This window comes from Symphalangus syndactylus, chromosome 14, assembly GCF_028878055.3.
Source record: "Symphalangus syndactylus isolate Jambi chromosome 14, NHGRI_mSymSyn1-v2.1_pri, whole genome shotgun sequence".
Classification (NCBI taxonomy): domain Eukaryota; kingdom Metazoa; phylum Chordata; class Mammalia; order Primates; family Hylobatidae; genus Symphalangus; species Symphalangus syndactylus.
Window position 1 is genome coordinate 53,923,136 of NC_072436.2, and position 21,231 is coordinate 53,944,366.

The 21,231-nt window shown below is 40.8% G+C and overlaps 1 protein-coding gene and 1 long non-coding RNA gene across 2 annotated transcripts in view; one reads left to right on the plus strand and one right to left on the minus strand.

The window, feature by feature from the left end:
* Positions 1–21,231, minus strand: part of VWA3B (von Willebrand factor A domain containing 3B) — a 236,738-nt gene that overhangs the window by 81,022 nt on the left and 134,485 nt on the right. The window contains exons 15-19 of the mRNA XM_063617639.1: positions 20,521–20,619; positions 17,277–17,459; positions 6,987–7,117; positions 5,100–5,257; positions 539–658 (exon numbers count right to left, since the gene is read on the minus strand). Coding sequence (XP_063473709.1) covers positions 539–658; positions 5,100–5,257; positions 6,987–7,117; positions 17,277–17,459; positions 20,521–20,619 — 691 coding nt within the window. The remainder of the gene's footprint in view (positions 1–538; positions 659–5,099; positions 5,258–6,986; positions 7,118–17,276; positions 17,460–20,520; positions 20,620–21,231) is intronic.
* LOC129462145 (uncharacterized) lies at positions 5,537–6,086 on the plus strand. The gene is made up of 2 exons (XR_008650774.1): positions 5,537–5,648; positions 5,814–6,086. It is a non-coding gene; the product is annotated as an uncharacterized lncRNA (long non-coding RNA).

The window sequence follows — 21,231 nt, forward strand, 5'->3', positions numbered from 1 at the left end:
GTGCATATGTGTGCGTTTAACTGGGATTTTAAATGTATCAACTGTTTGAAATATAAGAAAAATGTTACAGGCATCAAACGTTTCAAAACTTATTACTTTAAGATTAATAATTTTATCAATAGTAATAAAAATTGAGTGGAAAAATCACATTTTCCTCATATGCAGTCCGCAAAAGGCTGACGATTTGGACCAGAGAGGGGCTCATCTGATAGCATCATCCATTGAAGAAAGGGAAGAAAAAAAATTAACTATGAAATATGACAGTTTCAAAATCAAACCATGGAGGGGCAGCAGCATGACCATAGTTATGTGAGCTACGTGTGTATTAAACACCCAGGCACCATAAGCACAAGGCCAGCTCTCAGAAAATCCAGGTCATAAAGCAGGCAGACCTGACTTACAAGAGATTCCTTTGAATGGGAAGCAATCTGGGCCCATTTAAAATATGATTTCCCCAACATATCTACACACAGCTCTTTCTGGAACAGATACACTGGGTAAAGGAAGGCTGGCTGGCCAGAGACCCTTTCTGGCTTGCCTTTGTCACTTAGAGCAGTCCTCCAGCTGCTGGCATTGGAGAGGCCATTCTTCCTTTCCCTGCAAGCTGAGCTCCTGAGGGAGGACATCTGGCTTCTGAGCAGGCTGGTTTTGGTTGCTCCTGTTAGTATCACAGAGGGAAGAGTTAAAGGAATTGGGGATGGAAGGAGATACTTCATTAGATACAACTATTTTATCAGCTCCTTAAAGTAAGAATGCAACCTTAGTTTCCCAACCCTCTGAGGATGGTACTGCCACAGACTGAATGCTGCCAGGATGCCCTGCTCCCTTTATCTGAATTTAAGCTGGACCTCTCCTGGAGAGAAGTCAGTTTCCACATCCATTCAGGCTGCCGACAGAACCCAGCTCCTTGCAGTTGTAGGGCTGAGGCCCCATTTCCTTGCTGACTGTAGCCCGGGGGCCTCTCTCAGCTGCTTAAGGCACCTGTATTACTTCTCACACGACTCTTCCATCTTCAAGCCAGTAATAGCACATTGAATTCCTCTTGTGGTTCAAATCTCTCTGACTTTCTCTTCTGCCACCAGCTGGAAATAGCTCCTGCTTTTCACGGTTCCCACAGTTACACTGGACCCACCTAGATAACCCTGTCTAGGTCAGCATAATCTTGTCATGAGAGTGATGTGTCATCATATTCAAAGACTGCAGGGGTTCAGGGCAGGACATCTTTGGTAAGCCATTCTAGAAATTCTACCCACCACAATTGCTGTCCAGATCTTTGTTTATGTTATTTTCTACCCTCTGATGTGTCCCTTCTACAGGCAAATGACAACTTAGCAAATATTGACCTTGAATCTGTGTGCTTTAGAGGACAATGAGCCTGTGCCAAGTCATCTTGATTACTTTTTATATTTGATAACATAAACCACACTAATTGTAATGTAGTCTGTACTTCATAATTTGGAGGCTTTAGAAGTACCTAGTTCCAAGGCTTTATGTCAGCATTCGTGAATGAAATGTGTCTGTGTTTTCACTGAGAGGACTTACCCTCTCCTACAAGAAATTAGATAGTTAGAGCGAAGATTAGCTAGTAATCTGCAAATGGGTAGCTTTCACACACAAAAGTAACACCAGTGGTCTCCATGCATAGAGAAGGAGTGTGCTATATGGTAATCACTGTTTTTCTAGGCAACAAAAGGGTAAGCACTGCCTTGATGGTCTCTGTACCCAGGAACTAAGAAAGCTAAATTTTCTTAGAAGCTATGTCTGTGAGAAAAAGAGAAACAATCCAAATCAGATTGCCGAGCTCCTGCCACTGTCCACACTGGCAGGCCACCTTGACCAACATTACCAGGCAAAACAATCAGATTTACGTGAGCCAAATGAAAATGAAATTTAGCTCCCCAAGTCTCCAAATATACAAACTAGACCATTCCCAAAGGCCACAAATACGGAATGAAACATTTATCTAGCAGCGGAGTCTAACATTTAGCTCCTCCCCCGACTCTGCAGGATCAGTCATGGCATTTCACCACCCCTCTACATCACAAATGGAAACAAAATAGAAACTCAGCATATGATTGTCTCCCAATACTGAGCATCCCAAATCTAAGTGAAATAGTGGCAGTGACAACTGGCCATTAAAATGTTTAAGACAAGTAGCAACTCTGGCAAAACTCAAGTTCACTGGAGCAGGCAGGCAGGACTGGAAAAAGGGATGCAGCCATACAAGTGGCCAGTGTGGGAAGCCTGTTTGTTCCCATGTACGATGCTGCTCCCTTGTACAGAGATACCAGGAGCAAGAGGGCCAATCTCCAGTTAGTGGCCCGTTCCGGGATGCCTCTTGGTCCCTGTGGGTTCAAGGCCCTCCTCCCTGCCAGGAACGTGGGGACACCCTAGAGACAACACTGGGGGAAGCTGCTGCAACTCTTCCCTCGGAGACATCTAACATCCTGGTCTGAGGGGATCCCTGCTGCCACCTCAGGTAGCACCAGCAGGGACCAGTAGGAGCCCCCAGAAACACCAGAAAAACAAGCACCAAAATATTAACAATACCACAGAGCCTGTGAAAATTAAATCGCCATCAGAACCACAGCCCACAAAAGTAGGTCAAGGCCCACATGCTAAATTTAAACAGGGTGACTACTTCATAAAATAAAATACTTAAATGAGATGCAGAGTTCCTAACATAATAGATAAAATGTCCAAGATACTATCAAAAATCACCCATCATATCGGTAACTACAAAAACAATCACACCTTCAATCAGAAAAAGCAAATGCATGATGCCAACACCAAGAAGAATCAGGAGCTGGAATTATCTGACAAGGATTTTAAAGAGGCTACCCATAAAAGTGCTTCAACAATTAATTATACATTCTCTGGAAACAAATGAACAAATAGAAAGAAAAGCAAGAAAGCCTCTAGCTAGATAGAAAAAAGACAAAAAGAGAGAAGACATATCAAACCACTAATATCGAGAGTTCATTGCTAAAGATCTTGCAGCCATTAAAAAGCTAACAAAGGGATATAATAAACAACTTTGCCCTCATAAATTTGATAAATTAGAAACAATAGACCAATTACTCAAAAACCACAAACTGCCAAAACTCGACCAAGCTGAAATGGACAATATCCTTAAAACCATTACAGAAATTGCATTCATCATGAAAAATCTGGAAAAGAAATCCCTAGGCCCAAATGGCTCCATGATAACTCTACCAAACATTCAAAGAAGAATTACATCAATTTGTCCCAGGAATAGAAGAGGAGGGACAATTTTCCAGCCCATTTGGTGAGGACACTATTAGCTTGATACCAAAGCTGGATGAAGTCAGTGTTAAAAAAGAAAAATAAATAAAACTATAGATCAATAGCTTTCATGAACTTTGATACCAAAATCCTCAACAAAATACTAGCAAACGGAATCCAGCAATGTATTAAAAGAATTATACACTGAGACTAAGTGGGAAATATTCCAAGATATACAAGGCTGCTTCCACATTTGAAAATCAATTGATATCATCCACCATTTCAATAGACTAAAGAAGAAAAAGCCTATATCAGTTGACACAGAAAAAGCATTTGATAAAATCCAGCATCCATTCATGATAAAAACTCTCAGAAAGCTAGAAATGTGTGGAGCTTCCTTAACTGGATAGAGGTTTTCTTTAATTTTTTTCTAGAAGTGTTATAGTTTTCTGTTTTACATTTAAATCCATGGTACATGTGAGGTTAAGGTCAAGTTTCTTTTCCTTTTTTGACTGTAGATATTGCTTCAGCATCTTTGTTGAAAAGGCTATACTTCCTCCATTGAGTTAATTTTGCACCTTTGTCAAATCATTTGGGTATATTTGTGTGGCTTAAATCTAGGTCCTATTCCACCTATCCCTCTGCTAATACCACACCGTCTTGATTAATGTGGTTATGTGGTAAGCCTTAATATCCAGTACAGTGATTTCTCCAACTTTAGTCTCTTTTTCAAAATTATTTTAGCTATTGTAGAACCTGAAGTTTCTGTATATATTTTAGAATATGCTTGTATATGTTTATAAAAACATTTTTGGGATTCTATTAGGAATTTCATTAAACCTACAGATAAATGAGCTGAGAATAGTCATCTATCACACCAATTCATTCAACCTATGAGCACAGTGTCTCAATTTATTTAGATCTTCTTTAGTGTCTTACAGCAGAATTTTATAATTTTCAGCAAACAGATTCTGCACATACTTTGTTACATGCTCACCTAATTATTTTATTTTATTTTATTTGGAGCAATAATGAATGACTTTAATATAGGTTGCTGTATGTTCACTGTTAGTATATCAAAATGCAATTGGTTTTGTGTGTCCCGTAGCCAGAGACCTTGCTGAACTCAGTAGCTCTAGGACTTGTATTTTTGGTACATCCCTTGCTGTTTTCTACATAGACAATACAACACCTGCAAATAGGGACAGTTTTATTTCTTCCTTTCCCATCTTTCTGGCTTTATGTTTTCTTCTTGCCTTGTTGCAGTGGCTAGAACTTCCCGTGCTATGTTGAATAAGGGTGGTAACAGTAGGCATTCTTTCCCCCAATTTTCGGGGGAAATAATTCAGTCTTTCACCTTTTAGTTTGATTTTAGCTGTAGGAAGGGTGTGCAAGGGAGGTGGGTGTGGTTATAAAAGGGCAGCAGGAAGGATTCCTGTGGTGACAGGACTCTTCTGTATATTGACTGTAGTGGTGGAAACACAAACCTATACATGTGATCAAACCGTGTAGACCTAAACACAGACTGTCAGACACACACACACACACACACACTCTCACACGGGTACAAGTAAAACTGGACAATTTGAATGAGACCTGTGGATTGCATCAATATCAATATCCTGGTTTCAATATTAGACTATTATTTTGCAAGATGTTACCATTGGGGAAACAGGATGAAGGGTAAGTATATATAAGATCATGTGAATGTACAATTATTTTAACAGAAATTTTAATTTAAAAAACCCACAGGTTTAGTGCTTCTTAAAAATATTATGTGGGTTTAGTTTTATTCTATCTTCTTGACTTGAAGAGGAGCCAGCAAAGAGTCAAGCCATTTTGTTCACTGATACCTGCGTGAAGGACTTTCTTTTTCTGAACCTTTTGATCTGAAAGGCCCCATGGTCCCTTCAACATATTCAGGGATGAAGTGTGTGTTGAATCGACATCAGTTTGAGGCTTTGCACAGTTTTCTGGGGTTGAAATCTTAGAACAGATTTCCTTTTGATGCCTGTTTTGATTTAGATAAAAAGTAGAGCAAAAAAAGAGAGAGAAAAGAAAATTTCCATCAAGAAGGCAGAGTTAAGTCAATACATTCATGTTGAACACTGCAAACTTAAAGAAGCGAGCCTTCCCCCATCTGGGTTAATATAAAAATAGTCTTTTATCCCTGACCGATGCAGAAGAGTGGACAGGGGCCCAGGCTTGGAGTCAGAAGATACAGCTCACATCACAGGTCTGGTCCCTCCTGGCTCTGTGACCTCAGTCAAGTCACTCAATCCTCTCTAAACTTCTTCACTTTCCTCATCCATCAACTGCAGGAAACGTCACCTGCACACCTATATAGTGACTACATGGGGCTGATGGGAGGATTCGTAGGAGGGAAAGCCGGTTATAAACAAGTAAGCACTGCAGAAACACATTCTCTAACCAAAGTGTCTACCAGCAAGCACTAATAAATGCTAGAGAAAGGAACTCCTGCCTTGGACCTCCCATGCCAGCACCAGATCGCAGGGAACCATTCTGGAGAATGGAGGGATCCCAGAAATGCTTGCATGTTTTCCCAGATATGACCTTCTCTGAAGCTCTGAAGACAGCAGCCATACAAAGGAAAACTTCCAGAGCAATATTCTGCTCCAACACTGTGACGTGTGCCCTCCCTCCTGCACCACTGCCCCTCGACGCCTCCGTGGAACATCTGCCCCGGGTTCCATGGCCCTCTGTGGGTCTGTGCCCGCACTGTGCCCCCCACGGCAGAAGGAACCAGGCTGACATTTATCTGTGCACCCCAGTTCTCTTACTGCATGGTTTGTACTCAATAAATGGCTACTCATTTACTTGATTCTTAGTTTATTTGTTCAAATTTTTGAAATTTAGAAGCTGTATCTGTGCTTTCCCAAATACTTAAAAAATAATGCCATAAAATCTCATTATAAGATGGCCATTATAACATTTACCTCTTTTTACTGATTCCACAGTCATGCCCTACCCTAAGCCCATACAATGCTTAATTTACTAACAGGAAGACAGTGCATTTTGTTGAACAATAAATTCTGATTAATAAATATATTTTCTTTTTTTCCCCCAATTTTCTACCATTCTTTGAAATAAAAAAGACACCTCCTGGCAGGGTAGGCTGTGATACTTGAATATCTGGAAAATATTAAATCATTTTAAAAGATCTGACCAATTTCCAGAGTGTTCGGCGGTGGTTTTGATTTTGTTTAAAAACCACGAATTAGAAACATATAAGAATATAGAATGGGGGCAGACATGAGAAGTCATCTGTCCCAAACCCACCACCACGGCCACCATTTTAAAGATGAGGAAACAGAGACCCACGCAACAGAGACCCACGCAATGGAGAGGTGTGGAGGGAAGTTCGGGCTTCGCCACACACAGAGGGAAGTCCAGGCCTCAGCCTCCTGATCCCTGAGTCAGAGCTCCTTCCCCACACAGCGCTCCTCTCCGCCCTCTCAATGCTTGGGTCTGGGGGCCCATCCACAGAGAGTGGAGAACATAAAGGGGAATATGTGGCCTCCTCAAGACCACAATTAAATTAAATTGTTATTAAATTGTTAATTCTCTTTGCTTAAAAAAATCCTAACTTAATCACACTATGTGATCCTTTTCACTAAAAGAAATTTCACAGAGCATTTCAGAAAGGACAAGGGCCCAGGGGGCAAGCCCAGCTCTCGAGAGGCCTCAGCACAGGGAGACAGGCAGGCACGGGTGCTCACTTGCTGTCTCCATCCTTTTCTGCATTGTACCACCAGTCCATGATCAAGGACTCAGAATAAAGGTCTTGCATCTTCTCCAGGTCACGGTGACCCTGTTCCATTTCCTTAACTAAAAGAGTCAGATCTTCATTCTGCCAAAATGAGAAGTGAATATGCTATAAGACTAGATAAAAAGAGCTGAAATTCCCAACATGTTTCTTTTCTTTTCTTTTTAGAGACAAGAGGCTCACTATGTTGCCCACACTCGTCTTGAGCTCCTGGGCTCAAGTGATCTTCTCATCTTGGCCTCCCAAGTACCTGGGACTACAGCACACAGCCAGAAAATGTCAAACATTTCAAACAGAAAGCCAACTGTATCAGGAATAGAAGAATCTGAAGAATTTTATGTTGTTCTTATCCCATTTTTAGCCAGCTTTATTGATGTGTAATTCACATACAATAAGCTGAACATCTGTAAAATGTACCATGTGAGAAGTTTGACATTCCCACCTGCAAAATCATTCTTACAGTCAAAATAATGAACATATTCATCACCCTCCAAATTCCCTTGTGCCCCATTGTAAATCTGCCCACCCTCCTACAAGCCCTCTCCCTCAATTCTCCAGGAACTACTCATTGGCTTTCTGTCACTACACATTAGTTTCAGTTTTCTAGAATTTTATACAAATGGAATCATATAGAAATGACTCTTTTTTCCTGACTTTCTTCACTTATATAATTATTTTAAGATTCACCCATGTTGTAGCATGAATCAATACTTCATTCATTTCTTATTGCTGAGCTGTATTCTATTGTATACTATTATTAAATACCACGATTTATTTATCCATTCACCTGTTGATGTTGTTTTCAGGTTTGGGCTGTTATAAATAAAGCTACACACATTTGCATACAAGTCTTTGCATAGACGTTGGTTTTCATTCCTCCTGAATAAATATCTAGGAGTAGAACGATTGGACCATGTGGTTTGTGATGTTAAGGTCCTTCACGTCCCTTGTAAGCTGTATTCCTGGGTATTTTATTCTCTTTATAGCAATTGTGAATGGGAGTTCATTCATGATTTGGCTCTCTGCTTGTCTGTTGTTGGAGTATAGGAATGCTTGTGATTTTCGCACATTGAATTTGTATCCTGAGACTTTGCTTAAGTTGCTTATCAGCTGAAGGAGTTTTTGGGCTGAGATGATGGGGTTTTCTAAATATACAATCATGTCATCTGCAAATAGAGACAATTTGACTTCTTCTCTTCCTGTTTGAATATGCTTTATTTCTTTCTCTTGCCTGATTGCCCTGGCCAGAAATCCAATACTATGTTGAATAGGAGTGGTGAGAGAGGGCATCCTTGTCTTGTGCCAGTTTTCAAAGGGAATGCTTCTGGCTTTTGCCCATTCAGTATGATATTGGCTATGGGTTTGTCATAAATCGCTATTATTTTAAGATATGTTCTATCAATACCTAGTTTATGGAGAGTTTTTAACCTGAAGGGATGTTGAATTTTACGATGTTGATCCTCTTTTCATGTGCTTCTTTGCCATCTGTAGATTCTCTTCAGTGAAATGTCTGTGCGCACATTTTGCCTATTTTCTGATTAGACGGTTTGTTTTCTACTGTTGAGTTTTAAGAGTTCTTCATATATTCTAGATACTAAGGCCTCTGTCTGATACATCATTTGCAGATACTTTCTCTAAGTCCACAGCTCATCTTTTCATGCTCTTAACAGGGTCATCCACAAAGTGAAAACTTTTAATTTTGATGAGGTCCAATCTATTAATCCTTCCTTTTATGGATCATGCTTTTGGAGTCCAGACTAAAAATCCTTTGGTAGCCCAACATACCCCAAATTTTTCCCACATTTCTTTCTAGAAGTTATACAGTTTTATGTTTTAGATTTAAGTCCACACTCCATTTTGAGTTAAGATGTCCATGAGGTATGAGGTTTAGGTTGGGGTTTATTATTTTGCCTTTGGATATCCAATTGCTCCAACCATTTATTGAAATGGCTATCCTTCCTCCACTGGATTGCTTTTGCATCTTTGTCAAAAATCAGTTGAGCATGTTGTGGGGGTGTATTTCTATAACTGTTCCATTGGTCTACCTGTCTGTTTCTTCACCAAAGCAATATATCTTGATGAATGCAGCTACATAGTAAGCCTTAACACTAGGTATAATGATTCTTCCCACTTTATTTTTCTTTTTCAAGATTGTTTAAATTTTTTAGAGCCTCTGACTTGTCATATAAATTTCAGATAGGCTTAACTATGTCTGTATGTCTTAACTAGGTTTTCTGGGGTTTTTATAGAAATTTTAATAAACCTATAGATCAAGCTGGGGAGAACTGACATCTCTAATATGTTGAGTCATTCAGTCCATGAACAGGACATGTCTTTCCATTCATTTAGATCTTCTTTGATATCTTCAGCATTTTGTAATTTTCAACATAAAACTTCTGTACATACTTTTTTAGGTGGATAAATATTTCATCTTATTTGAAACTCAATTGTAAGTGGTATTGGGTATTCAATTTTCACTTCCACATGCTCACTGTTACTTTATCAAAATATGATTGAAGTGTGTGTATTAATTTTGTGACTTTGCTGAAATCTCGTAAAAGTTCTAGATTTTTTTTTGTAGATCTCCTGGGGTTTTCTATGTAGATAATATGTTAACCTACACATAAAAAGTTTTATTTCTTCCTTCCCAATCTGTATGCCTTTTATTTCTTTTCTTGCCTTGTTGCCATGGTTAGAACTTCCAGTAGTATGTTGAATCACAGCGGTGAGAATAGATGTCTTTGACTCTCTTCTAATCTTAAGGGGAAATCATTCAGCCTCTCACTACTAAGTATGACTTTAGCTGTATGTATTGATGTTCTTATTAAGTTGAGGAAGTTCTCCTCTATTTATATTTTGCTAAGAGTTTTTATTATGAATGGTGTGGAATTTGGTCAAGGCTTTTTCTGCATCAATTGATACAACCATATGATTTTTCTTCTTTAGCCTGTTGATATGCTGGATTATACTAATAGATTTTCTAATGTTGAAACAATCAATTACAAATTTCTTGAAACAAATGAACAAATATTTCCAATATACAAAAACAAATAGCCAGGTGGGGCAGCTCATGCCTGTAACCCCAGCACATTGGGAAGCAAAGGCAGGTGGATCATATGAGGTAAGCAGTTCGAGATCAGCCTGGCCAACATGGGGAAACCCCGTCTCTATTAAAAATACAAATTAGCTGGGCATGGTGGCCAGTGCCTACGTAATCCCAGCTACTCAGGAGGCTGAGGCAGAAGAATTGCTTGAACCATGGAGGTGGAGATTGCAGTGAGCCAAGACTGCGCCACCGCACTCCAGCCTGGGTAAAAAAAAAGAACAAATATTCTTGTATATATGGAGTAAGTCTCCCTTGATCATAGTATATAATTTTTAATACATTGCTGGATTCATTTTACTAATATTTTGTTGAGGATTATTGCATGATATATTTCAAAAAATGCTTTTAGTTGAACCTACCTATGTAGAATTAAAGTGAGTTTATTGAAAGCAGCACATAGTTTGGTTGTGTTGTTTTTTTTTTAATTCACACTGCCAGTATCTGTCTTTTGATTGGTGTGATCAGACCACTAATTTAAAAAGTATTATTGACATGTTAGCACTTACTTCCAGTATTTTATGGTTTGTTTTCTCATTCCTCTGTTTCTCTTTCCTTTCCTTCCTTCAGGTTATTTAAACTTTTTTTTTCTTACAATTCTATTTTGATTTATTTACAGAGTTTTTGAATGTAGCCCTTTGTATTGCTTTTGTAATGAATCTTGTCAGTATGACAGCATATATATGTGACATAATAGTCCCAGCATCAACATTTTACTCCTTCAGTGAAAATATGTAAACATCACTTCCATTCAGGTCCCTTTACCTTCTCTAGCTTTAAATATTATTGTCTTCAGTGTTAGGTGATGTTACAACTTTTGTTTCAATCATTAAAAATATGATTTGTAAATCTCATGAAGAAAAGGATAGATCTATTATATCTCCCCATATTTCTGCTCTTTCTTCTTTTCTTTCTGGTGCTCCAATTATTTCTTTTATAATTTCTTTCTGATGCTCCAGTTATTTCTTTTATAATTTCTTCTTTTCTTTCTGATGCTCCAATTATTTCTTTTATAATTTCCTTTCGCTTGAAAAACCTCCTGTAAACAATCAATATAAATAAGTTTTCTAACAATAAGTTCTTTTAGTTTTTATTTATCTGAGAATATTTTTATTTCCCCTTCATCCTTGAAGGATAGTTTTGTGAAATATTAAGTTTGGGGTTGCTAATACCTGTAATCTCAGCACTTTGGGAGGCTGAGGCAGGAGGACTGCTTGAGGCCAGGAGTTCAAGACCAGCCTGGGCAACATAGTGTGACCCTATCTCTACAAATAAAAAAATTAGCCATGCATGGTGGCACACGCTTGTAGTCCTAGCTACTTGGAAGGCTGAAGCAGGAGAATCACAGGAGCCCAACAGTTTTAGGCTTCAGTGAGCCAAGATTGTGTCACTGCACTCCAGCCTGGGTGATGGAGTAAAACTCGTCTCTAAAAATAAAATAAAATAAAATAAGTAAAATAATAAAATTCATGGTTAATGGTTCTTTCCTTTCATACTTGAAAAATATCGTGCCATTTTTCCCCTGGCTTCTTTGGTCTTGGACAGAAAGTCTGCTGTCAAATCTGCAATTGAACTGGTGTCATTTTTCTCATTTTTTTCTTTGTCTTTAATTTTCAAATGTTTAACTATGACATGTCTTGGCCTGGATTTCTTTGGGCTTATCCTGTTTGGAGTTTACTCAGATTCTTGAATCTGTATATTTGTATATTTCACCAACTGTGGGAAGTTTTCAGCTATTATTTTGTCACTTTTTTCAGTTCCATTTTTCCTTCTTGTCTCTTTGGTGAACTCCGATGATACTAAAGCTGGGTATTTTGTCATTGTCTCACAGGTCCTCGTGGCTCTACTTACCTTTTTTTTTTTTTGTCTATTTTCTCTCTGTTGTTTAGAGTGACTGAATTTTGTTGTTCTGACCTCAAGTTCACTGACATTATCCTGTCATCTCCACTTCACTATTGAACCTATCTCCTGAAGTTTTAAAAATTTCTGTTCTTGTATTTTTCAGTTCTCAAAGTTGCACTTGGAATCTTGTTTATAATTCCTACTTATATTCTGAGATTGCCTATTTGTTCATTTGTTTCAAGAGGATTTGTAATTGATTGTTAAAGCATTTTGATGACAGCTTCTTTAAAATCCTTGCAGGTCATTCCAACATATGATTCATCTCAGTGTTGGCATCGTTTGTCTGTCATTTCTCATTCAAATTGGGGCTTTCTTGGCTCTTTGTGTGATGGGCACTTTTTTTACTGGATCCTAGGCATTTCCTATTGTGTGAGAAGATTCTGGGTCCTATTTAAAATCTTTCATTTTACTTGTTAGTTGCCCTGCTTAAATTTAGCATGTGGGATTTGTCCTACTTTTGTGGATCTCTGCTCCAATGGCAGTTTGATGTTCAGAAGCTTTTGGTATTATCTTGGTCTTCTTTGCTGATCTGGTGCCATTCTGGACCCTGCTGGTCCTTGCTGGTGCTGCCTGAAGAGACAGGAGGGATTTCCCTCTGTCAGGCTTCCAGGTGTCTCTTGGTGCCTCCCCTGCTGTCCTCCAAGTGTTCCTGTGTCACTGGGTAGGGTAGGAGAGCCCTTGGCCCACAGGGACAAAGAGTCTTCTGCAAGGTGCCACTGGTTCTAGCTGGGCCTCTCCTGCCTGTTCTTCCCACACACTCTTATGTGTCAATGCAGGAGAGGAGAGTCTCAGGCCTGCAGAGACAATGAGGCTTCCCAGATGGGCCACTGGCAGCTGTGTCCCTTTGGCAAGCTCTGCCCACCTATCCAAGTAAACATCCTCCTCTGGTGTACTTCTTATATGTGTGGAGACTGTTATAGATCAATTTCACTTTCACTTGGGCATAACTATGTATCTGGTGTACTTTCCCAGCTATTTTTGTCAAGGTGAGCTGTCAGAGTGGTGGGATTAAGAGTTCAACTGTCTTTTTGTGGGACAGTTTTCTTTTGTGGGACACTTTTCTCTTAAGGGTAGGGAGTTGATAGGGAGTTGATAGGGTAGGGAGTTGATAGCCCACCTAGCGCTACCTCCTTCAGTCTCGTCAATGCTGAATGAAAGCGGAGCCTCAGTCCTCCACTGGGCCCTGCTGACATTATGGGGAGGCCCACCGTGGGGGCTAGTCCTGTTTCACACTTTCTCCTTTGGTCTCATGCTGTTGTGTGAGTGTGGAGGTGAGGCTTCCCATTACTAACACCATGGATGGGGGAAAGTGGAGCATGGCCTTTTCCCAGCTCGCTTCCTTTTTCACATTCATTGATAATGGGTCTTTGTAGAGGCTCAGCTTCATGCTGAGTCCTGCTGACATGAGGACTCTGGCGAAGCACAACAGTGACTAGACTGGCCTCACACTGCCTGGTTAGGTTGTGGTGCTGCCTGAGAGGAGTGGAGGCTTGGCTTGACACTGGGCACCATGGACGCTACCCTGGTGGGGGACTCAGAGCACTGCTGCTCCTGCCCATGCAGGGATGAGAGATCAGCTTCCCACTCAGTCCCTCTGATGTTACCCTAGTAGGAGAATGTAAGCACCACCTCCTTCCAGAAGGAGAATGAGCTTTCCACTAAGCCTCACTGACACAGCCTCAGCAGGGAAATCAGAGCATTGGTGCCTGCTTCCACCACGTAGGGATGGAAGTTTAGCTCCCTGGTCAGCTCTACTATTCCACTCGGCAGGGGGATCAGAGCACAGTCACTTGCTTCCATGAAGCAAGAGAGTGGGTGAAAGATTAGCTCCGTTTGGCACCACTGAAATCCCAGGGGAGGGGATGCAGTTTTTCCATGGTATATGACGGGAGCAGGACAGGTATTGCCAAAAAGGTTTTCTGTTACTAAGCTGTGCTCTTCCCAGTCATTTGGCTGGGGCAGGAGTGGTGGGGAACAGGCTTTTCCTGGAGCATTTTTTGTCAGTGCTTGTTGGAGATCCCAGGTTGGAGAGGCTTCTGCAGTGCCCTGTCTGGGATACATGAATAGAAATAAAGTCCCAAGGACTCATTGCCAAGGGACCTCAGAACTTGGAGAATGACATGACAATGAGTGTCATTTTTTTTTTTTTTTACTTTAAGTTCCAGGATACATGTGCAGAACATGAAGGTTTGTTACATAGGTAAACGTATGCCACAGTGGTTTGCAGCACCTATCAACCTGTCACCTAGGTATTAAGCTCCATATGCATTAGCTATTTGTCCTGATGCTCTCCCTCCCTCTGCCCCACCCCCGACAGGCCCCAGGTGTGTGATATTCCCCTCCCTGTGTCCATGTGTTCTCATTGTTTGGCTCCCACTTATAAGTGAGAACATGCGGTGTGTGGTTTTCTGTTCCTGTATTAGTTTGCTGAGGATGATGGCTTCCAGCTTCATCCATGTCCCCGAAAAGGACACAATCTCATTCCTTTTTACGGCTGCATAGTATTCCATGGTGTATATGTACCACATTTTCTTTATCCAGTCTATCATTGATGGGCATTTGGGTTGGTTCCATGTCTTTGCTATTGTGAATAGTGCTGCAATAAACATATGTGTGCATGTGTCTTTATAGTAGAATGATTTAAATTCCTTTGGGTATATACCGAGTAATGGGATTGCTGGGTCAAATGGTATTTCTGGTTCTAGATTCTTGAGGAATCGCCACACTGTCTTCCACAATGGTTGAAGAATGATGGGACAATGAGTCCTTTGTCCTCTTTTGGAGTTATAACCAGGGCTTTCTGGTTTTGAGATGGTGGGCCTACAAGGGATGGCACTACTCTATCTTTGCTAGAACTGGAAGTCTATCTTGCACTTTTTCTTATAATTGTGCAATAAGAATTTTTTTTACATATTTACCTATGCAGTTAGCATCATCTTTACCAATGCTTTTTATTCCTTAGCATAGACTCATATTTCTATCTGGTAAGGTTTTCCTTCTGTCTAAAGTACCCCCCTTTAATGTTTCTGGTACCACAGGCTTGTTGGTGATGAATTCTTTCAGTTTTTGTGTATCTTTTTTTTTTTTTTTTTTTAATGAGACGGGTTCTCACTCTGTCGCCCAGGCTGGAGTACAGTGGTGTGATCTCGGCTCACTGCCGCCTCTGCCTCCCGGGTTCAAGTGATCCTCCCGCTTCAGCCCCCCAAAGTAGCTAGAACTACAGGTGCAAACCACCATGCCCAGCTACTTTTTATATTTTTTGTAGAGGTGGGGTCTTGCCATGTTGCTCAGGCTGGTCTTGAATTGTTGAGCTCAAGCAATCTGCCCACCTCAACCTCCCAAAGTGCTAGGATTACAGGTGTGAGCCACTGCACCTGACCGTTTTTATATATCTTAAAAAGTCTATTTTATCTTCCACTTTGAAAGATATTTTCAGTCTGCATAGACTCTATATGGACAGTCTCTCAGTATTTTAAACATGTTTCTCCACTGTCTCCTCACTTACATTATTTCTGATGAGACATCTGCTGTCATCTTTACTACTGTTCCTCTGTGCACAATGTGTCTTCTTTCTATTATTTTAAGATGTTCTCTTTGTCATTGCTTCTGGAAAGTTTGATTCTGCCTTAGTCTGGTTTTCTTCATGTTTCTCGTGCTTGGGATTCATTGAGGTTCTTTTGGATCTGTGTGTTTACAGCCGTAATCCAATTTGGAAAATTTTTGGCCACTGTTGCTTCAGTTATGTGTTTATTAGACTGCTTGGATTTTTCCACGACTCACTGATGCTCTGTTTTTTGTTTTGGTTTGTTTCTTTGTTTTTTTTTTTTTTTTTTTTTTTTAATTCGAATTCTCTTTCTTCTGTGTTACATTTTGGATACTTTCTATTGCTGCCTTCCAATTCACTAGTCTTGTGTTATGCAATGTCTGATCTGCTGTTCATCCCATTCCATGTATTTTTCACTGCTAGTTTAATTTGTGTCTTACTTGTACCTTTCATGTCTCCCCCACAGTTACAAGAACTGTTTTAATGCTCTAATAGTAACATTGAGTTCTGGGTACATTTTAAGTCTTCAGTTTGTTTTTCCTCCTCATTATGGGTCTGTATTTTCCTACTTTTTTGCATGCCTGGTAATATTCGGTTGTATGCTAGGCATTGCTGAGTTTACTTTGTTAGGTGGTAAACATTTTTGTTTTCTTGTAATTATTCTTGGGGTTTGTTCTGTGATGCAGTTAAGTTAGTTGGAAACAGTTTGATCCTTTCAGGCCTTGCATTTAAGATTTGCTAGGTGGAAGCAGTGTGTTTGGTTGCTCCCACCACCGAGGCAAGACCCTACTGTGTACTTTACCCAATGCCCAAAGGATTATGAAGTTTTCAATCCTCACTAATGGGAGCACTCTTCCCAGCCCTCTGTGAGCTTAAAGCACTGGCCCCTCCAATGCTTTTTGGATGATTCATTCCCTAGTCTCAGGTAGCTCACTCACATGAAGCACTGATCAGTATTCTGACTTGTCCTGCTACCCACTGAATCTGGATTTAAAGTCACTCCTCAGAATATAAAACAAAAAACACACACCCTAGAAGGGCATCCTTGAAATGCATATGCACAGGCCAAGTCTGGAGGATGAGAGAACAGAATTTTATTTGCTTTCTCCTATTAGCTTATTAGAATAAATTGCTTTATCAGGTGGTCAAATGGTTATATAGACTGAGAAGTCAGCAAGCAACCAACCACCTACATCTGACATTGTTTCTTTTTCTACAAATATCTATGTATGGCAGTGATTAACAAACTTCACATATAGCTCCCTGGGTATCCTTGTTAAAAACACAGATTCCTAAAGTTTGGCAAAATATTGATAATTGTTGAATTTAAATTATAGGTACATGGAGGTCTATATATGCTTCTATTTTTGTGTAATGTTTGAAACTTTCTGTAATAAAAAGTTTAGAAGAAAAACAAAATATATACATTAATTTATAATTCCTGGGCCTCTATGCCTACAACCTGCTTTAGCATCTCTGAAATGGGATGCAGGAATCTGCTCAGGTGCCCCAGCTCAGGTAGTCCTTGGGCTACATTCTGAGAAACACTGGTACACTCATTGTTAAGCGACTCATTTTTTTGACTTAGTTATCTTTATGGTTGCTATTTTCTTAACGAAGGTATTACCCAGGGACCGCCAGCCTGTAATGCTCAAATAAATGAACACTCCCTTCTTAGCCCACCAAGCTCTTACCTGAACAGCCTCTGGAGGAGTGGTATCCTTGCAACCAAAATTATAAAAATGGAACTCTCCTCCAGTCAAGGCAGCAACCTCTTTCAAAAACCTGTTTGCAATCTCATCATTGTAATTGAAGGAGATGGTATAAATAGGAATTTCCTGAAAAACTTTGACCTGGTCTATAACCATTTCAGGTGGCTGAAACGATAAGTTTTGGGGAGGGGGAAGGGAGATGGAAAGAGAAGAGAAAGAAAAGAATATGAAAATCCTTAGTATTTACTACAGATACTCAAATAGTAATTCTGTATACAGTGGTGAGTGGCTTCTTAAAAACATGTCGATTCAATTCAGTAAACAAAGAAAAGACTGCCAGATGGTGAGAGTACAATGATCCATAAGACATGGGCCTTGGCTCTGAGGTCTCTCAGTTGGGTGGGACAAAGAAGCTAGGTGAAAGATTCGGCCAACCAAGTCACTCAACTTTAGGTGTGCCTGAACTTAGAGTCCATGCATTTAAAGTGCTGGGCTACAAAAGAGCAATTTCCAGCTTCCAACATGCTATGGTCAACTGCTTCCCACAGAGAGTGAAGGAAGACATGTTTATTAAAGGTCTTCCCATGTGCTGGGCATTCATCTTAGAAACTGAAGAAAGCAGGCAGGCTCTGTGAGAAATGGATTAAGGAGCCCCAGAGCTGAGAGAGGCTTCTTCACTGTACACAGGAGCTAGACAGGGAGTGGGCCCACACTCCACAGCCGAGAGAAGCTGCTGGAATGAGTGCTGGAAAGGGGCATGGTTAGTCTGCAGTGGTGAGAGGTTTGTTTCAACTTTCTGATTCTTCTCTTCAAAGCTCTGAGGATATAAACCAGTGAAAGGACTCCTCAGCGGGGAGGGGGCAGGAGGACAGGAATGGCTGTTTCCCATTGCAGGGATGGAGCTCCCTCTGCCATTAAGGGGCACTCCGACCCTCTGCCCAGCTCCCCAGCACCATCCTGGGGCACTTGAACATCATGCCAGTTTAGCATGAAGGGACCACCTGAGACTGGGAGCAGGTGTGGGGCTTACAATGATACACATGACAGTCTTTCCCACTCACACTGTCTTCAGCTGTATGGAATGATGGAAACAGCTCCAGAGCTAGAGACCTGGGCTTGAAGCTCATCCAGCACTGCCCATCTGAATGGCCTAGGGCATGTCCTGTCTAATGTGAGTTTCCTCATCTGTGGCTCAGAACTGATACTCCCTCCTTAAATGGCTGCTGTGAAGAGTAAATGAGATGATGTTCCCTGGAATTCCACAAATATTTGTTGAGCACCTTTTATTTGCCAGGAGCTGCTGTCAGCCTAGGATAAGGCCAAGCGGCACACCCACCCAACCACATCTTCTCCTTTTTAATGCTTATCTGTGTTTTCCAAATTGTCCATAGTGTAAACAATTTTAAAAATCAGTAAGAGTATATTAAAAAGAAAAATACACCTTGACTTGCCTAGATGTCCCTCAAGTCGGAATCTTCAGCCCACACTGTCCCCAAACTCCAGCTCCATATTTCTAGGGACTTCTAGACACCCATGCACTCACTAGAGGTTGGCAAACACAGCTTCCTCCACCAGCCACCCAAGCCCACTTGCCTCTTCTTGAAATCTGCATTTCAATCCATTAATATCAAAATCATTGCAAACCAGGAATCAGTCATCCTGACTCCTTTCTGCCTTGCTCCTACCTTCTCCTCACCTCTCCCTCACTGCTTCCAAACTGGCCATGGGGTCCTGTCGATGCTGCTTCCTGCGGCTCATGTCTGCAGGCAGTCCCCTCCTCCCATTCTTGCTGCTCCCACCCGAGGCTAGGTCCTTCCCAGCTTTCATCAAGGACCCAGCAGCAGGCCATGGCAGCGCCAGCCTTTCCTTGGCACAACTGAGGCATGTTTCTGAGATGCAGATGGGTAGGGTGGCTGGCTCCTCTGAGAGTTCCTCTCTGTGGTGACACCACCCTTCTAATGTGGCATTCAAGGACTTCCACAGTCTCCCTCAACCCAATGTTTTTCACCTCCACCCTGATCTTCTTCCGTTGCCCCTGCCCTCAGCTTGTTTCTCTGAGCCCCCCACATATTTCCACACCTCTGTGTCCCTTCTGCCCAGGACATCAACGGTGTCTTCTGTTCCAAAGATTCCTTCTTCTCTTTCCAGACACAGCTCAAATGTCCCCACCTCGCTGGAACCTGCCCTGGCCTTCCCTCCATCCGTACAGCAAAATCCATCACTCTGTGCTCCTAGACATAGCACAGGCAACCCTGTTCCCGTGTTGTATTAAACTGTATACATCTAGCACATTCCCCAAAGCACAAGCTTCCCAAAGGCAGGGATGAGCTATTACTCATCTTTATAGCCTCAGACCCTGGCACCACACATGGAACAGAAGAGAGACACGATGAACTGCTTCCGAAGAGAAAACACAGTGAAGTTGATAGGAAAAAATAATTTAAAATAAATTTTCACTTTACACACTCTCTTTCTGCCATAAATCTAAAGCTGCAGTAAAATCCAGATGCTTACTCTCTTTAAGCCCTGAACTTTTTGCCACAGGATGTTTTAGAATATTTGCCTAGCAGTCTGTGTATGCAACCATCTCACAAGGAAGGACACGAGTTGACACTAATTCACTTTAGCTGCTAATTTACATTACGCTGGCCTGAAAATCCTTCTATTTATTTAATGCCCGGAGTACTCGTCTTTCATTCACAAAGCTCAAAAGAAAATGAACAGACTCCTCTACAACTTTTCAGAAATTTTCCAGTCGGGCTAAACAAAACAAAGGACATTTCGCTAGAAAGGCATGTTTTTGTTTAAATGAGTACTAAGTTAGCATTAGAGGTAAAGCCAAGGACATTATGCAGTGACATGTTTAGATTCAGAGTCTCCAGAGGAAAAAAAATCAAAAAGAATCTCCTCGCTTTTCATTTGTAATAAAATACAAACCAGTCTTCAGTGGACAGCAGACATCTCCTGTTGTGGGGCTGGTCTCCAGGCTAGCGGTGTGTGTCACACTCACCAGGCAACATTCACTGTCTCATAAATTCTCCTCAGAGTTTCCAGAGACAAAGGAATCTCTCAGTGTATTTTCTCACCTCAGCTCTGAGTCCCTAAGCCAAGGAAGTATATCTCCACGGATTTTTGGTGGCAGCTGACAAGGTCCCCCAGACTCATTTCCAGCATTTGCTTTCAGAGCATCAGTGAGGCCATCTTTGTTCCCAGCTCTGATAAGTACCTGATCAGGTCTCCCATCGGTCAGAAGGTAGATAGCCTGTGTTTCTTTATCGGCAAAAGCAGTTTTCAGGGCACTCAGGGTGTTTGTGGAGCTTCCAATCTATGGAAAAAAGAGATACCAAGGACACACCTGAATCCCAAAAAAGAACTCACAAACAAGTATTTATTTTCTGCTTCCAAAAAAGAAGAAAAAGTACTTGTGAGATGAAAGATAAATTAAAATTATACTGAGATAACAACTTAACCCCAGTGATTCCAAGAAACATATCCCAGGGTGTGCCTAAAAGTCTCTTTCGGACTGCTAGAAGCCAGGACTGTGGATTTCCTGTCTTGACGACAGAGCTTTTAATGCAATTTTATTTTTTTGTGTTTCTACATGAGATGCTAACTCAGTTACTGCTCACTTTTCTGTCAACAGAGCTTAAACATGCAGCCTAAATACACTGTGGCATCGTATTGGTTTCAAACCAGGATTTATTCATGATACAATATTTGGTAAACGTGAGTGTGGTATCATTAGCAATCTAACAATGTACATGTGGACATAACTAACATTACTTGACAAGTTCTGTTTTTAGCAATCTCTCAAATCATAGTAAACACTTAAAAATTAGAAAATCTCTTAAACACTTCATCAATATAGAAAGGAATGGATTTTTAGATACATATTATTTACTGGAATGTACTCTCCTTAATATGCAAAAATGATCCT